Consider the following 18373-nt stretch of genomic DNA (forward strand, 5'->3'; position numbering starts at 1 on the left):
CGGGTTTGAATTACCAAAGCGACACTTCGGCCACTTACGGAGGACTTGATTTACGGATTATTTATACCAAATTGGGGTTGTTCTTCATTGAATGAAAAAAAGTTAGTTGTTTGTGAAATTTGATAAAAAATGGCTAGTTGCAGCTGATTGTTTGTTGAGTCATTGTCCTCGGAGGGCAGGAACATCATTTACGTTGTGGTCCACGATTGTCCAATATCGTTCCAAAAGTTAGAAGGGAACTAAACCAGAGATTTTTTTGTTCCGTTTACCTCGAAAATGGAGAACTTTTTGGGGAAAAAAGTTTTTTTTTTACCATGGCCTTTACCCAAGTAAACATTGAAAGACAACTTTGAAGCTAGTGTTCGTGCAAAGGAAAGTCTCGCCTTTGAAACCCTCAATCATCATCATTCAAGTAAATTGAAAGCACTCATTAATGCTCCTCAAGCTGACACTAAAGTCATCGACTCTCAATTTGTTTAATAGCCTACAAAGTTCTTTGTGAATTGAAACCATGGAGTAATGTAAACGGGAAATAAGGAGGTTCTACTTCTAAGTAAGCCACAATTCAAGGCAAATGTCGTCTTGGGGACCACGTTTACTTGGCTATGTGTTTGCCCGAGCCCGAAAGTATTTATATACTGTAGAAAGCGTAGGCATAATTTCCAAGTGGAAAGCCAGCCATAAATCAGCTCCTATGTTAATCATGACAAACGACTTGTAAACGTTAACTTGAACACCGCCGTCGAAGACGTCGTTGTTCCCTCCGGTCCAACGCCCTTCGTTCTCCAAGTTCTCCTATTTCTCTTCTCCTTTCATTCGACCTCGTCGTATCCTCTTAGGCGTACTTTTTCGCTCAATCCCAACGGAGTTCATTTCCTCAGAGGAACTCATCTCGAGCCCAGGCAAGACAGAAACTTGCGTACCTCTCCTTCCCTGACATAGGAGACCATCTCACGGTTTCAAGACCATACCGACGTAGATACGTAGGTACATAGACCTACTCCGAGAAACCAGTAAATACTATCACCATATGGTGGCTTCAAAGTTGTGGTTCTTTATGTCTTGCGTGGTCACCATCCTTTTGGGAGCACGCCTCAGTGAAGGCAAATACCTACTGGTCAAATTATTGCCCTCCCACGAGCAAAAAGCCGCCCCAATATCTCCCGCTGATGAAAACACTGACAGGCTGACAGGACGTGCCAAAGTCGACCCCAGAGTCAGATCCGCCCGATGGCTGAGTGGACCCGTTAACACGTATGGTGCGGACCTTGGGGACCTGCCACAATATAATATGAACTTCTATTACTGATGAACGACATTTGACCCACCTTCCACTTCCCATTGGCCGTCAAGAATTCGAGATCGAATTGAAATGCAAGCTGCATTTATCTCCTCTGAAAAGGAACAACCACATTTTTCGAGGATGTCACTAATCGTGTGATGTGAAATGATATGATCTTTTTGGAAAAGTTCAACACTCAGAGAATAAATTCATCGTGCATTCTTGAACTCTTTTAACTGGCATTGTTCCTCTGAAAATGATTACGTTTACAGACACTTATGACTGACACGAAAGATGTGGTTAAGTACTTTTGTTTGACGTAGTTTCATTTTGAGTTGATGACACTGTTTTTTTGGTTTATCCACAAAGGGAAATTAAGTAACATTTACATTGAGTAAGAATTGAAAAAGAAGTTACCACGAAGCAATTACCAGTTAACTAAGCTACCCTGGTCTCAGACGAAACTGCAATTTCTGTCTCAGGGAGGTTCTCATTTAGTAAGGCCCGTCTAGTGTGCCATGAACAGCGACGTTATATTCCAACCACTGTTTCAATGTTAATGATTCGCGTTAAGACCTGTCAAAAATCGTGGTTCCTTGCCATGACCAATCTGAGGGTCATGTATCTTTGAGATTGATAAATTGGTCAAATAAATGATGAAGAAAATCCATTCATCAAAGGATCATTCTTCCTGACACGCTCGTAAATCAAATCTACTTGCATTCACCAGTCTTTATCTAGCCCTTCAGAGTGTCACACTAATCCTGACAGTTAAGACCCATCTCACTTGCTATCTACTACCAATAGTTTCACATCATCAGCATGATGTCTAATGGTTTCCTCGGATTGTTTATCATGGTTTTGACTATTTTGACTTCGATCATCAATCAAGGGGAAAGCAAGTACCTTTTGGTCAAACTGGAAGAGGGAACCGGATTAAAAGCTAGGCCATCGGCCAACAGGGCCAGACCCGACCCAAAAGTCCTTGCCAACCGTTGGATTGCCGGGAACCGAGCTCCCCCACAGCCATTCTCGACTTACGGGGCTGATTTGGGAGATCAGCCCCAGTATAATATGCAAGTAAGATTGGAGACACTGACTGGCGATTGCATGGCCTAGGTCCAAAAGACAAGTTTGTGGGAAGCCCCTGCGTTCCCAAGTGGTTCCTTAACATCTCGACTCTTCTTTCAGTACTGGTAGCATCATTCAAATGGACCGACTCTTTTCCTTCCCATGACTTTGGTAACCCCGATCCCATAAAGGATAGGGCCTCTTTTCCATTGGCTTCACTTATAATCCTGATTCTGGGAAATTGCCAGAATCGGCAAGTCATTCCAAAAAGAAGGCCAACGCGGCGGGCATTAGTGAAGTAACGACCCAATTACTTCCGCCGACGACCGACAATTTCTAATATTATAAAAATTGCACGATCATATGAAATCACAAAATCTTCATCATGTTACTGTGGTTGCGAGTTTTTGGCTTTTGGAAACAACAAGAAAGCACATTCTTTGTCGAGGTTTGTAGCACTACTTTTAATTGCCATCATGGAATAGATCTGTAGGATTATTAAGCGTAAGGATGAATCGGATTCCACTTTTATATCAAAATGATTACTTTAGCTTATCCCTAAAATTTGGACTTTCTTGTTCATGGATTATAAAAGTTGAAAACATGAGCAATTTTTCTACATAGATTTAGGAGGCAACTTCTGACTGCAATCTATCTTTCCGACAAGGATGTTCCATTATCCTGGTCTGAAATGAACGAGTCCATTCGCGCAGTTTCGGTCACTCTGTCGAGGTCAGTCCAGGAGCTCGCTAACCGGTTCTCCTTGGTTTACTTGGCTCGAAGAACCGGTCAGAAGAAGCTGAACGGGGGCGGGAAAAATGTTTTGGCATCAAAACGACGTTGGCCTAGCGTTCCTAATGTGGCTTCTTAATGCCAGTTTGAGGACCGCCATTAGACCAAGGCCATTAAAACCACGAGAACTGCAACCTTAATTGAACCCTAATGTGCGTGATTTTGACATGGCAGAGCGGAGAACAACTTCCAATAAAAACTTGCGAAGCCAGACTCTTCCAAAAATACAATCTTAAACGTTCACATTGGAATTCATAACCAAACCATTGCAACCCATCAATTCAAAATTAAATTCAAGTCTAAAATGCCACTGCTTGTAAGAATCTGTATTACCTAAATGACTTATCCAAAAAATATGGCACCATGCTCTATTCTAACAATAAGTACCTTATTTATGATGTATGATATATACTCTAAGGTGGTAGCCATACAAGCCTGACCTAATCCTAAATAAATAATAAACTCAATAATCACATGGCAACACTTAATTTCCGGAGCTTTGCCTTCCGTCCATCCTCTCCGATTTTGGTATTCGTGATCCGTGTTGTCCCGTTCTGTGTTGTGCCCGTGATCCGGTGTAATGGCCTATGTGTCATCTTCCGGTGTGCCTCGCCGTCGACGTCCACCCTGCACGCGTCCTCGATTTGGATCGCTGACATCCTCGCGAGGATCCGTGTCCTCGGGTTCGGCGCCCTCGTCGCCCTGCTCCACGAGCTCGTCGTGTTTCGATATTGACCGTTGGCCGCATTTGGCCCAAGAGATCTTGGATATTCGTGAACGCTTGACGTGGCGGCGAGAGCTCTTGAAAGCTTCCATTGACGGCGATTGGGAGGGTCTAAATCGAGATATTTGGGTAATGGACGAATTTGGTGTTACTCATGGAAGGCATCATGATGATTCGCATAACACAATGATACTAATTTGAAAAGCCTCGTTGACTTGTTATTATCTTACTATCATTTTTTCTAACTATCTTGATCTGCAAAACATTCGGTTATCAAGTTAGATTTGAGAGGGCTCACACTTGTGATCCGGTCGTTCGATTGAACTGACATTTGAACACCGTAATTGAGTTGACTAAAAAATAAATATACTAAAAAATAATAAAGTTAATCCTCGACCTCTAGCGTCTCCATCCATATGCCAGGCATTCGTGCGTTAGGTTTGGCTTGCTTGGGTTTAATTGGATGAGATGAAGTTTTAAGAAAATAACACCGCCAGTTTGTTTATCACCATTTTTTCAGGTGTTGTGACAAACAATTTATATTTACAAAGTTTCAACAATTTATCATCCTTCCAAGCTCAATGCTACCACCTAAAGGACCTTTTGTCCAAGGTTAAGGTAGTTTGGCTAAAATGAAATAATTATGTCAAAAAGTTCTTAGTCAGCTCCTCGTGTCCCGTCATTTGGTCATGTCAGTGTGTTTTTAACAATGAAATATATTGACAAGGACACCTCAAGTCACACTTATCTACATTTTAAGAGCCTCGTTGTAATATTGTACGTTGCCAATTATCCATGTTTCTTTTCTGAAATTACGAAGGAATGAACTTGTTTTCTGATTAGGAGTGTTGGCTTTTGGGATCCTCGACTTCAAAACTGTAGATGTTTATGGTCTGGCAGAACTGAGCACGTTCAACACGAGGCAATCTGAAGGTCAGTTCCTAAAATTCAAAACGAAGTTCTTAATTGATGGCACTTATCAATTCAGAGAAGACTTAAGCTGGATTCTTCGATGATCCGCTTACCCTTCTCGTCTCACCATTGAGAAGACTGCCACAGTGGTTCAAAAGCCTTTTTGAAGTCTGTCAGAAGTATCCAAACAAATCTTGGTAGCTATTCACCATATGAGCGTTAAATTTTAGCCATAATACAATAAATCAATAAGGTCAAAATGTTTTGCGAGATGGAAGACTGTTAACATGGATTTGCGTATTTTTCTCAATATTTGAGAGGCTTTTTTACCACCGTGGTGAGACGGGTGAGACGAAAGGAGAGGAGACGACCGTATCCAAGGATCCAGCTTTAGTTTACTACTTTGGTTTCTTCACAATCCTCCACGAGTGTTGTATTTTGCCCATTTTAACCTATCGGGTACGAGTTAAGGACGTTAAGCCATGAGAGATGGTTAAGTTCGTTCCGACGGCTAAGTGGTTAGGGTTCCCAAGTGACTCTTAAGTTTTGGTGCCAAGAAAAGGTTTTTGACTCTATAAAGCTCCCATATCGCCACCCAATCGTGCTTGGTGAGGTTGCCAGTTTGGTGCTTGGGACTGACTTTGGATTGACTTCTCCTGACTCACAATCAGCTCCTTCTGAACAAGAATAGAAGCCATCAAAAACATTAGGAATGATTTGCTTAGAATGAGGCGTTAGTCAATTGGAAAAGCGCACGTCAGACTATGGTTTCTATCAAAATATATGTTGATATGTTACTCCGGTAAAGCGTTAGTTGTGGTCATTGTTTGAGGTGCGTCTCTTTTCAGAAGCTCAATAAGTCCACACGTAAAATTAATGATGGCTCTATTTTTTCCGTGTGTGTTTACTAACGTCATCTCTCTTTTCATTTGCAGGTATGAATGTTTTCTATATACTACATTGTTGTCTAGATAATGATTTCATATGGGCGCTAAGCAGCTGAGCTATCTCAAAGTACATTGGGAGGGGAACCCGTGGTAAGTGAAAAGTGAATGCTTGTTTACCCGTTAGCAGGAATGTAATCTCTAAGTGGCAATATATGAGAGATTTGCCATTCTTTATTATTTTCCCGTTATTTTTGTTTATGTCATAACTAATTAAATGACTTTAGACGGATGTAGGTTGCTAACTATCCTTTGAGTATAGGACCGGTTGAAATTTGTATTTAAAAATTGAGATGCTTGTATCTTTTTCACATCCCCATCAGAAGAATTATCAATCTTTTCCATCAAACTTGGAAATCCTCGGCACAGAGAATCTCGAAAAAGCTGCTCTAGAAATAACGTTTGTTTCAAGAACAAGACTTTTTTGAGGCTTTATTATAGTTGTAAGTTTATTAAAAATCCGAATTTGACCTCTTTAATTTGAATTTACCTGATTGGAGGCAGTTTCGGTCCAAATCTGCCATGAAACATCTTATTTAAGTGCGTTTTTTATTTAGTTTTCTCTCCTCTTACAATATGGTCAAATCATTTTCATTTCATTTTGCATGAAAAACCCTTCTTCTGAAGTGTTGACAATTTAAGTACGCGTGCCATCTACTTTAAAATCACGCCTTTGTTCTCGGCTTTTCGGTTAATGATGTTGGATTTCATCTTTGACACGAAAAGGCGCTCACCCTAAAATGCAAGTTGTAATGGAATTGAATAATGGTAGCGCGTGAATTTGCTTATATATTTGTTCGACATTTCAGTCATAAACATTGAAGGCACATTTTTCAAGTTAACTTGGTTGTTGAGGGAAAAATTAACAACACCGACGGTGTTTCATTCGCCAATTCTAAACAAAGCTAAAGGCCAAATGAGACAAAACGAAGCATATTACAAGACGCAGTCGGTTGGCTTTTCAAGAGTTTCTTTTCTCAACTTTTTAAGTGAAAAAAGTATCTTCTCGATCACGCTTGTATATTTTCTCGAAGAGAAAACTATAGTTTACCACAGTCCGTCTTGCAATTGAGCCAGTTCCATTTTAGATCCAATTAAGATCTGGCAAAGTTTCCTGCTGCAAATTGGAAGCAATCTCTGTGCACAATTATGTGAAAATCGTCTGGAACTTATCTTGTTATTATCCAAATTCCAAGTAAAATGTTCTAAGGGAATCTTGGATGAATAGTATTTTACCTTTCTGTGTCAACTTGAAATTATCAATTCGAAGATGAGCTTAGTAATTTTTCAAGTACTATACTCTTTTGACTCGTTTTCTTAGGACCAGATTGTACATTCTATTTGATGTTTTTAGTCACATGTTTTCACTGTCTCATGTCACTAATTGGCTAATAACAGTTTTGATTTCCAAATCTAGTTCCTATTTGTCTGCTGCGTTTAAATTATTGACATATACCATATTATCACAGAGATCAAGTTGATGAGAGTTTTTGATGAGAAGTTATTGCAATCAAAGACACATTTGTTTTACGATTTCAATCTAATAAGTACAATTCCCATAAATAGAAAAAAAATAGATTGCTTTAGGGCCAGGCATGGCCGACCGGTGTCCTTTCGCCTAATTGCACAATCATTCAATACCTTTGATTTTGAAGAGTCGTCATCACAAAGGTCAAAGGGAAAGGGCTGTACTCGTCAGTGTTGTACTTAAACTGTTGCTGTACACACAACCAACAGGTTTGCAACAACTATGCAATAAATGTCGTCGCACATTCCGGGATTTTCGGTCAAATATTCCACATTCCTTTGAAATTTTCCCGACTCCACGCTCCTCTCTCTTGCGTCAAAAGTTCTTACATATCCTTTTACCTTGCCGTGATCAAACAAACCTATTGAAAGTAATCCGTTTGGAAAGGCTGAAGAGGGCAGAGGAGCTTAATTGAGGTGTAGTCTTAGGGAACGGTAATTATGTAAGGATCATCTTCGCTTAAAGCCTAATAATCCTGGATTTTCTCACAGGGACACGTGGGCTCAAACTGAATGAGGTATGCATAATAGAGGCTGACCTCAATCAGTAACTTAGATAACCTTACTTCATTTAGAAACTCTAATGGATGCCATGACATTGTTCTTTCTGCTCGATTGCAATTTTTAAGACTAGTTCATTGCGGAAGCAAGATTTTCAGTGTTGAGGAAGACACTTTCCACAAATTTTTGCAGAAAGTAATGCAATATTTTTAAATCAAAGAAATAAAAAATGGAGAAATAGGTGTCACGTTGCTTTGGATAAAGTTATGGTATTATAGATCAATTATGGTAATGTTTTTCTTCTTCTTTTTTTCCTTTTCTTTCGGAGGTGGAGTGAATACGAACTTCTCGACATCAGATATTGAAAACACAAAACAAAATTCGCAACGAGCATTAATCATTGTTGATGTACATTTACTTTGCTTCTAAAAGTTGTATGTGTGTACAAAACGTAGGGGCAGGCAGCTTCCCACCGAATGTTTCCCATTTGTGTGTCACATTGATATTAGAAGGTGGTCATTTGATATGAAAAAGTTGGCTTCACCACATGCTCAACCTACAAAAAAAAAATGTGGTTCTTATTCTGGAGTAGCGATATTCATCTCTTTCTCAGCCATTTCGTGGCATGAAGAGGGAGGCTGCAAGACGTTTTCCCTTGAGGACCCAACATCTTGCATACAAAATGATGATGATGATGATGACGATGATGGACGTGGAACGTGTCGTGCTTGATCGCTGTTCCCTCTTCACTGAATCACCGATCGTTGGCAATGATATAATGTCTTTTGGTGATTGATTACGATTGAAGCAACACGGCTTACTTTCTTTCATATCTCTGGCGAGTGATATAAACTCATTCTTATCACCATAAACAAAATTCGATCTCTAAAGAAGCCAAATGTACATAGGTTTTTGGCTACTCGTATCATGATTAGGTCTTTTTGGGGATTTGTTGGACGGATAGTACGACGACATTATGCTACATGCCAACTAGCTAGAACATCCTGAGGAAACATCTTGTTTCACTATTTTGTTGGCTTTTCCTAAGCCAACGTTATTATTCCCAAGGGAGTTGAAACCTGTATATGGACGAAAGGTATTTGAGTCGGCCTAGAGTGTGGTTGTGACATGAAGAATCAGCATTACGCAACACCTTAGTTTCCTGTGATCCCCTCGGGTTAGTCCCGTATACTTGTGTTCCAATCTTCAGCTTAGGTTTAGAAAACACAACAAAGAAAAGAAATAAAGTGAACCTTTTGAAACCTAGGAAAGGTCTGATTTCAAACATCTGATATTTTTGCCGAGATTGCATAACCTTACATTTCTATAATTAAAGGCCAAACATGATTTTTTTCCCTTTTGCATTTTTGGGGGCTGTTTTGATTAAATGTTTTTGGGGGGAAGTATGAGGGCTTTTGAAAAGTTATTTGATTTATGATGACTTAAACAACGAAACAAATCCTCCCAGGCTGCCCAGATGTTATTTATCAACGGGAATTTTCGAAATTAAGCATTATTGAAAATAATATTTGCTACATGTAATTATTTGGGGCATTCCAAAGGTGTGCCCACACCAACAGGGTGATTGGTTGGTAGGATTCTAGAAACTGTTAGAATTGATAAGTGCAATTATTAGGACTAAGTCATAATATTTTCAGCTTACTTGTAAAACCAAATATGTATTCATTCATCGCATTGTATGAAATATTTTCCCTATCTCACATACACGTACATCCAAGCGACTTGCCAAAGAAACAAAATGAAGTAGGTCTTGCGTAATCTATTGAGCTCAAAGTTTTGTTTAGCAACTTATGCTGGTGTTCATAGGCTTTGTTTCTAAATCAAATTGAATCAATTTATTCAACATACTGATTGATTTGTTCAAGGCTTTGATCTTCCATGTGATGGCTTTCTTGACCTTTATCGTCTACTTTGTTGATATGACTATAGAAACAGACCCTCTAGATGACTTTTCCCTGATCTTGATCAAACAGGCAATCATTCGTTTTCAAGATCTCTCTTCTGTTGGTTCGTGTGTACCCTGCCAACTAGTGAGACACATAAGTATGCGTAGTTTTGGAAGATTTCTCTAGGTACCCAAACCAGCCAACGCTAGTCATCCTCAACTCTGATCCATTCCTTACCATTCATCCAGAGCTTGCTTTCCCTATTGGCGCGCTGTTCGAGCTTACTGTTTTCTGGTTACTACCATGCTATCCTTCCATCCTTGTTCTATCGGGGAACAACCAACCATGACCCGTCTCGATTTCCTGTGAGAGGGAATTTGCTGTTGTTCCTTTTGCACATTGTAGATCACAAGCTGATGTTCAAATGCATTCAGGGCACCCCCAATGTTCTTCCCATTTCAACAATTTCTCCCCCTTCTACCGTGTCTCCCAGTCTCGATCTCAGCGAAGTAGCAGCTTCGAATTTCGCCAGCCGGCTTTGCGGTCTCCACCAGTCCCTACCAGCCAGTTCTTTCGGTCCCTCTTGTAATGAGTGCCCGGAATCTCAGACGAGCGCGGATGACATTTTCATGCATGTTGTAGACGGAGAGGAAGAGTAGATTTTTGGAGCTTTCTCTACCACCTCTATTGGTTCTACGGCATGGGGAAAACATGGACCCTGTCCTGCCCGACACGCCCGGATCATAATTGAGTAAACTTGGGCAGCTTTGCTCAACGAATTGGTGCCTTTGGTGGTAGTGCTCACACCAAAAGCAAAAAAGGTACCCGGGAACGTCCGAAGGGAGAGATAGCTAGCTTTAGAGCCAGGCGAGGAACTGGGGACGACTTGCAGGCCTCGACGGCTCTCCCACTTTGTTCCGTAGGAAGGGGGGGGGGGAGTGACTCCGAGCTGCTTCTACTTTTCCTCCTCATAGTTGTGCTACTGTGCCTCTTTCGTAGTTCCTCGGCACTTCCACTGCATTAGCCAGACTTTTCTATAAACAATGTTTGTGAAAGAGGAGTCGTGCAAGAAGAGCAAGGCATAACAAGTAAAAGACGTTCACGTCCAGATTGAAGTGTTCGAACAAATGGAAAGTGGACATATTTTTGTCCTACTGACGCCATAATCCGGGAGTTAGTGCACAAATTATGCCGCAACACTCATCCAATGGAATATCTGCCCAACTTTAGTGTAACAAGTGAATCTCAAAGTCAAAATACTCAGTCACAAGTCAGAAAATTCGTCTAACTAATTCTCGAATCTCGAATGTTGGTGATGCCATTATTGCTCTCTCTAATGCTCATCAATCGTACACAATCTGGTAATCTCAAATTTTAGCAAACGAAACCTCTGGATCTGCTCAAACTGTTCATCGCCCAAAAAAGAAAAACTAGTCAGATCATCCGAAGCTCTCAAATCATAGTGAAACTGTTTTGTTCAGTTTGGAACATTGTCTGAGTTAAGTCAGAAAGACTTTCAAGGTGCTCTGTTCTGTTGTCTTTTACCTCAAAACTCCATTCAACCTCTTTACGTTCGGAAACAATTGTTTTCATAAAGGTAAGATAATTAGATAAATATGAACAATTTTGTCATTTTTATTTCTTGCTCTTCTGCATATCGAAGATGGTCAAATTCGTCTATTCTTGGGTGCTTACCAAATCTTTAGCGATAGCTTTTTAGCCGTTTGAACGAAAACTGGCAGTTTCTTATTCTTGGATAACGATCTTTTATAAAGAGCACTTATGGTCGCGTTTCAGATGAAAGTGATAATTTCGTTTATGAACAAAAGTTGAGTTCAGTTTGCACTAAAGAATTTTGCTTTCACAGTCCTTGTCTCTGTTGTCTGTCACTACGCCTTTCAATCAATTGTTTTCTCTAGTGCTCGTTCAAATTTGGTGCAGTCTCCTTCATTTAGTGAAGAAGTAAATGCTTTATCTCAAAAACAAAAGACGTTTGACTTCACGCAGATTGAGTCCATATGGGCACAAGGAGTAGAAAGGCATTGTACTTTCAATATCGGTCTAACCCTCAAAGTTTTCATTTTCTACAAAGTACGGGTTTTAACAGTGAGGGCGTGGCCTGATGATGTCAGCTTTGTTCAACGCTGGAGACGTTCTTGTTCAGTACCCTCATCGATCGGGGAAGTTAGAAGCTAGCTTATATTCAATTTCAGGAGAGAGCGACTTTCCAAATCTTTGTACCTTGAGCATCGATCCGTGTTACTCAAATTCATTCAAGAAAAATTTATCCAAACCCAGTCTCTTCTTCGTCTTGCTTTGAACGCCGTTTTCAGTTGAAAGATAAACGGCTTTTTGGGCATTAGAACTGCTCAGATTTGTTAATCGCCAATTAAAATTGTTGGCAAATTTTGGCGCAATTTTCGTACTAAGTCGTTTGCGCTCAATCACGTGTATAACAAGCAACGCATTCAAACTAAAATACCTTGCGAATGAACGAGATACAGGCAAAACAGCAATTATTTGTCTGACATCGCCCAAGGTACGGTGCACGCCATTGGAGGAGATTTTTTCCTTCGGAATTCTTCTCGGTTTTTCATGCAGGGGAAAAATGCAGTAGAGATCTAATCGTTGTCATTATTTGAACACTCGCCCCTATCGACTACGTTGCTTCTTCTTGTGCTGCCTATCCCTTTTCAGTGGTAAATTTTTCTCCTTGAATTATTTCTTTATGCAAAAGAAAGAACTCTGCTTTGGGCCACCTTTCGCGAGCTGATTAGTATTGCTCTTCTTTACTTAATTGGCCGCCCCTTTGTACCTTCATAAGTGACCCGTAGTAACCGGGGGGGGGTTGTATTTGTACATCAATGAGCTCTTTGTCTAGATTGATCGAAAACATCAAATTTGGACCATGCTTTCATGCCTAATATTGCTTGACTTTGAAAGTGACTTCACGAAAAACACGGTAGATACTCTTTTTATGTAAAGACTAAATATAACGAGACTTAATAAGTATCTCACCGCTACCCTTGTCGCTTTTGACTCGTCAAGCAACTTACAACAACATTTAATGCTTTCTTCTCACTATGTTTCCACTTAACTGTTGTCTTGCATGTCAAAAAGCAGTCAATGTTGTGTCGGCCTGTGTTACGATATTCTTGGGCTAGGATTACTTCAAGAAGCAGGAGGTCGTCCTATTCGTTCCTTGTTCCAATGGGTGGCTTCTGCTAGCTTGCACCTTCTTTCTTGTGGTGTTGGTAGAAGAATAAGGAGACTCGAAGGAAAGACCAAACTATGAACCTCGAGGACTGAGAGCATGGACGAAATATTTGCTTTACACAGGAAGACAAACCTTCCCAAAGTGATTAACAACCCGTTGCGTATTGTTGACTCAATAATAATGATTTATTCGTGGACAAATTGATCTTTGCCTTGAAAAACGTAATTTAATTGATGAAAGTTCTGTATCACTGTTTCAATTCCAGTTCATTTTGTTTAATACTTGCTGCTACATATGACTTATGTTTGAGTAGAGTCCTATCCAAAATATCTCGATGAGTTTTGTTGAAACTCTGCATATGCCTTCTCAAAAGTTCAGCCCTTTTAAAAAGTTTTCATTCTTTTCGAAGCTAGAACAACACACCATCAGCTCTCTCTCGTTTCCTTTTTCACAGGGAGTGTTCCACTTTGGACCCAAAGCCAGCTGTTGATGGTGAGCCAACGTCGTACGAGCTGGAAGTGGTTAGTTCAGGTAGAGGAAGAGAATCTCCTTGAAGTTTGTTACCACCTCTCTTCTTTGTAAAGGTTTGACAAGCATGCAACAGGAGGCTAGAAACACTTCAAAAATGTTGAAAATGTAGCCATTTAGTAAGGTTCAAAATTTTCGACCATGAAGAATCTTCTGTAGATTGGTCTTTTCTTTTCTTTTGTGAAAACTTGTTTTCATAGGTAAAATATTGACTCAACAACGAAAATGAAACCAAATGCCACTCATGGAAACTGTATTTTTGGCTCTCTCTGTTCACGAGTGGCTAGAAAATAAGTTTTCAATCACTAGTGAAGAGAAAATAGATGTTTGCAGAAGAAATTTGGCTTGTAATTATTTTGAATCAGGATCTTGAAAACCCGTTATCACCAAGAGAAACTGCGTATTCATTGGCCGTCAGTTTTGTTGCACGAAGTTTATTCAACTTCAAGATTAAAAGCATTGACATGATCAACACCCTAAACTTGTTAGTTTTTTTATTCGTCCTGGTATAAACCAAATCTCGGACAAGCCCTTGCTCTTCTCTTCAAACTTAAAAGCATGGAAGGGCGAACTCGCCAAAGATGTCTCGATCATATCGACTTTCTCCAAGCCTCATTTTTACAAACTTCCTGCAAAAAACAACGGGTAATGCATAAATGGCTATTCATTAATTATATCCGTTCATGAGACTCAAATGCCACATTCAGACAGTTTCTGTTAAAAACTGGAAAAATACTGTAGCTGATTACGTTGAAAATATTTAAACCTGATCTTGAATTAGGATTTCGTGGGAGCTTTCTAAAATAAATACACTCATTTCGATTACAGTTCAGTGTTAATTCATCTACTCGATTTTTAAAAACGTAGTTGGGTTGTGCGGTGGCGAGTCCTAACGCGAGTCCAAGTGAACTCGTGTTTTTTACTTCAATTGACATCATTTGGGTTTAGTTTCTTTCAATAGATTTCTTTAACAAACTGACCCAGGTCCATCTTGTTTTAAGCATATAAGGTGTTTGAAAAGAGATTTCATAAGCCTTGTTCAGCACGAAAATGATTTTTTGTGGGACTCAAATCCGGACTAGACCAGCCGACAAAATGTTGGCAAGAAAACTCAGGCGACCCTGACTTTTATAGGACTAGCTCCGGCACTCTAGTGACATGTTGGGCTAAAAAAGTAGGGGAATGGATTCAGCTAATTCCTCTTAAAAGAAAAGGATTAACAGGAAAGCACTATACCAAGAATGTCCGGACCATAACATAGCCACGACATTTATTATATTGGAAAGGTTTTTGTCTGTTCTGAATGATAACTTTCATGTATTTTAGAGTGCTCAAATTAACTCATGAATTATTAAAAGTGAATTAGAATATCGCACTTAAAACCAACCATAGTTCAAAATAGATACGCAAAGCAAAGTTTTTTCTATAGTATTATATTATTATATTATAGCATTTTTTGTCTCTGATGGTTTTTTATAAATGCAAGCATTGATGGACCTTAGTTTTCAAACTAGCCTACATTCGTTTTCTGTAGCAAACAATCGTCAAAAAAATACAGTAAACACAGTGGATGGGATGATGAATGTATTGCTTATTGAAAAATGGCTCTATAAATATAAAATTTTGGCTTTTGGCTCTTCGATGACTTTTCAGTCGAAAGTGCGATTATTCAAATTTGCCAGTCTTAATCCTCACAATGTATTAGAGAAACCCTTAAAATGTCTGACAAAAAACATGGTCAGTATCTTAACTTTCGAGAAATTCTCTCCAAAATGGCCTTGCTGGTCCATACAGAACGTTCCCCAGACTGGTTCAGCTGGTTATATCTTCTGATTCTGGTCTATTCTTGGATTGATGAACATTTGACATGTTTTTTAATAAACAAATTTTCTGCCTTGAAATAGTGAAAAGCAACGACCAAGTCACGAATCGCTTCCATACTTCAAAAGCTGTTCTAAACAAGTGCGCCATGGTTTTACAGCGTCAGGAATGCTATTCGGCACCAATTTTGAAAGAAATTGGTTGAACAATGTAGTCACAATAGGCAAAGGAAATTCTGTAGCACTTTATAAAATCCACTCTGTAGATGGGAAAAGGCTGGGGGCTGTTCTTCAACCTCTTTCTCTAGCTTCAATTTGGTTTAAATGGGAATTAGAGGAAAATTGAAGAATCCTGGGACGGTTATCTATTGCCTTTCTCTTGTGTACTTATCGTGGACCTCAAGAATCGCAAGGCTGAAGTGAAAAAATGGTCAAGTACTTGACATTGAGCTTTCGTTTGCAACCTGACGCACTTTTATTTTGCTTTTATTCGTTACTATTTTTACTTTCTATTGACAAAGATAATGTAATTGCTACGTTGCTTCAAGTCCATTAGTTGAGAGGTCTTTTGGTCTTGCCCATTTCTCAATTTCATTCGAGAAGACTAAACGAACGAGGAGGAGTAGAACACTCTGAAATTACTTTTCCCCTTGATTGCGCTTTAATGACAGAAATGGCGTCTCCTTCATGCCAAAAAGGGCTTTCGCGTTTTCCACCGTACCACTCTTAATCGTAACTCGTTTTCGTGTTTTTCTTCTTTGATTAAGTTGAATGGTTCTCATTTGACTTATTTCTCATTGGTACCAGTAGAACGAAAGGGGTTACCAGATAGCTACCGGCACCTACCCTGTAGCTATAGAAACGAAATCCATGTCATAACACTATGGATCTTGCTCAGTTAGTAACTTTTTATACTACATCAATGGTATAAATTCAGACGCTTACCATTTCGAGCTTCTTGCTCCTTCTCATATGAACGTCTTATTTTAAATGTTATGTGTCTAGAGTGTGAGTGAGAGCCGATTAGGACAAAAAAAATGAAATACATCTTACATCTTGCTGTTTAATGTGATGAGGGAGTGAAATGGGTGAACTATCTCTAATTGTTACTTATGTGAGAGCAGATCTACTGAGCAAGTTGATTTTGGGCCATAGAGTATGTTGCCTTTTTATGATTGATTCAGGACAATAGAATTCGATGCAGTTAAACGTGGTGTCGTATTAGGGCCAAATACAAATGAGTTCATTCACGGAAAGTCGTCACATTAATATTTTGTTAGTAAAGATGAAAGGTGCTTGAGTTTACAGTTCGATACATCTTTTAGTTAAAATATAAGTAGGAATAGTTATTCAATAAGTTTTGATCTTATCAAACTTGACTTTCCATCTTACATTTTGTGGAAATTTGTTGCCATTTAGGTTTCAAAAATCTCAAAGTAAGTATAAGTCTTTGTTCAATGTCAAGTACCCGATGAACTCTTGTTCTAAAATTGTTTGTGGTGGTGACAAAAGAAGCAACCTGAATTCTTCGCTCTACACTATAAAAAGAAATAGAGTTGAAGTGGTAGTTTTACCTCGAATGACACAATTTCCTCGTGTGTATAGGTTGAAGTTCAATCAGAACTTATCAAAAAACGAGTCAGAAAGCCCAAAACAGATTCAAACATTACCACTCGTTCACTGAAGCAAACACGAAGATGAAGAAAGCCCAGCAACTTCGAATAATAAGATCTCGGTTTGTCCTGTCAAGCACAGTCTGCGGGCGGATTTTAGAAATGCATCGAAACTTTTTTCTTATGAAGTTAAGGATAGTTCACTGCTAGTAAAGGTGAAAATAGTCTTGATAGGATCTCATCCCGTCATCTTTTTCGGCCCGTTGCAAGTGACACCTTTGTATTTTTTGTGTCGTGTCCCGGATACAACACTGCCTAAGGGATGCACTGAAAACAATTTTCGTGTACTTTGGTGATGAGTGATGTGTAGGGCTTTAAATAAAAAGCAAATAAAATGGCCAAAAAAACTCTTTCAATGCTTGAAAGTAAGCCATAAAAGATTGGAAAAAGCAACTAAAATCGCTAAATATTCAGGAGCTTGGGCCCAATTGAGTCTATAGTAGAAACCATTAAGGACAAATCGGTTCAAAATAGTTGTAATTTGTCGCTTTTTACAAAAATTAAATTAGAAAGATTGTTTCAGTTACATTGGACCAAAAATAACGGGATTTCTTGGCTGATCTAATGACTTAGACTAATCCTAACTTAAATGGACTCTTTCTATAAGACATTACGCTTTCGATTTGATCAAACATATTTGTTTTTTATTATTAATAGAACTATGTTCTGCACAAGAATGAAATCGATATTTTACTAATTTAGGTTACTGAACCTCTCTTTATGGCGCATGGGGGTCAGCAATGATCTCTTTAAGAATTGCCAAGTTTTCTAACCTAATTCACTCTGTAGAGGATTTTAGATCAAAGCTTGTACTTGGATAGAATTTCAAAATAAGTCGAGTGGCCCCTGGTTCACGTAATCCAGTGTCCTGATTCAAAACGAATTATTTGTATAATAATATGTGGAAAAATGTCGAAACGTCCAAAAAGGCTTTTAAAGGTAAAGAAAAGTCCAGAAAGGGCAAAAAAGAATTTCCCTTTTTTATTGCCCTTGTCATAAGTTCTTAGGATGTTACTGGAAGTAGTTGGAAGTTAGTGTAATTTGATTTGTAAGATGAACGTGATATATTATGATTCATCCATAATTGCCCTTTTCATTCATTGTAGTGAAGAAAATATTTAAAGGTGTTATAGACGGTCTTAAGTCAAATGGATGGATCTAAGTTTGCTCTCATTTTCTAAACCCACTTGAAATGTCACTTCCAAGTTGCACATAGTCCCAAGTGCAAAATGCATCAATCTCCACCATGTAAGGAGTCCAAACTGACTGGGCCATGTCTGCTTTGTGCAAGAATGGCCTCAACGAGGCCTGATAACAAACGGCAGGCGAGGAAATGCAATTCCATCCTTACGATATTAGTTCTCTTACTAACATATCTTATATTTGATATTACGTCGTATGACGGGAAGCATTGCTATAACTGCGCTTGCAGTGCAAAATTATCATCCCTTCCTTTTTGGCCAAGTTCGTTTGGG

General features: G+C 39.1%; 1 protein-coding gene across 9 annotated transcripts in view; it reads left to right on the forward strand.

Moving 5' to 3' along the window:
* LOC131885561 (RNA binding protein fox-1 homolog 2-like) overlaps positions 1 to 18373 on the forward strand; it is a 98587-nt gene that overhangs the window by 33420 nt on the left and 46794 nt on the right. For 4 of the 9 annotated variants that reach the window (XM_059233645.1, XM_059233714.1, XM_059233637.1 and 1 more), the window contains exons 1-2: positions 1986 to 2362; positions 2474 to 3998. The exons of 3 other annotated variants lie outside the window; for them this stretch is intronic. In XM_059233645.1, the coding sequence (XP_059089628.1) occupies positions 3726 to 3998 (273 nt within the window). In that variant the 5' untranslated portion in view covers positions 1986 to 2362; positions 2474 to 3725. Of the gene's footprint in view, positions 1 to 1985; positions 2363 to 2473; positions 3999 to 10638; positions 11258 to 18373 lie in introns of those variants that run through there. 2 more of the 9 variants (XM_059233722.1, XM_059233705.1) reach the window with 2 other exon arrangements.

This window comes from Tigriopus californicus, chromosome 1, assembly GCF_007210705.1.
Source record: "Tigriopus californicus strain San Diego chromosome 1, Tcal_SD_v2.1, whole genome shotgun sequence".
Lineage (NCBI taxonomy): Eukaryota > Metazoa > Arthropoda > Copepoda > Harpacticoida > Harpacticidae > Tigriopus > Tigriopus californicus.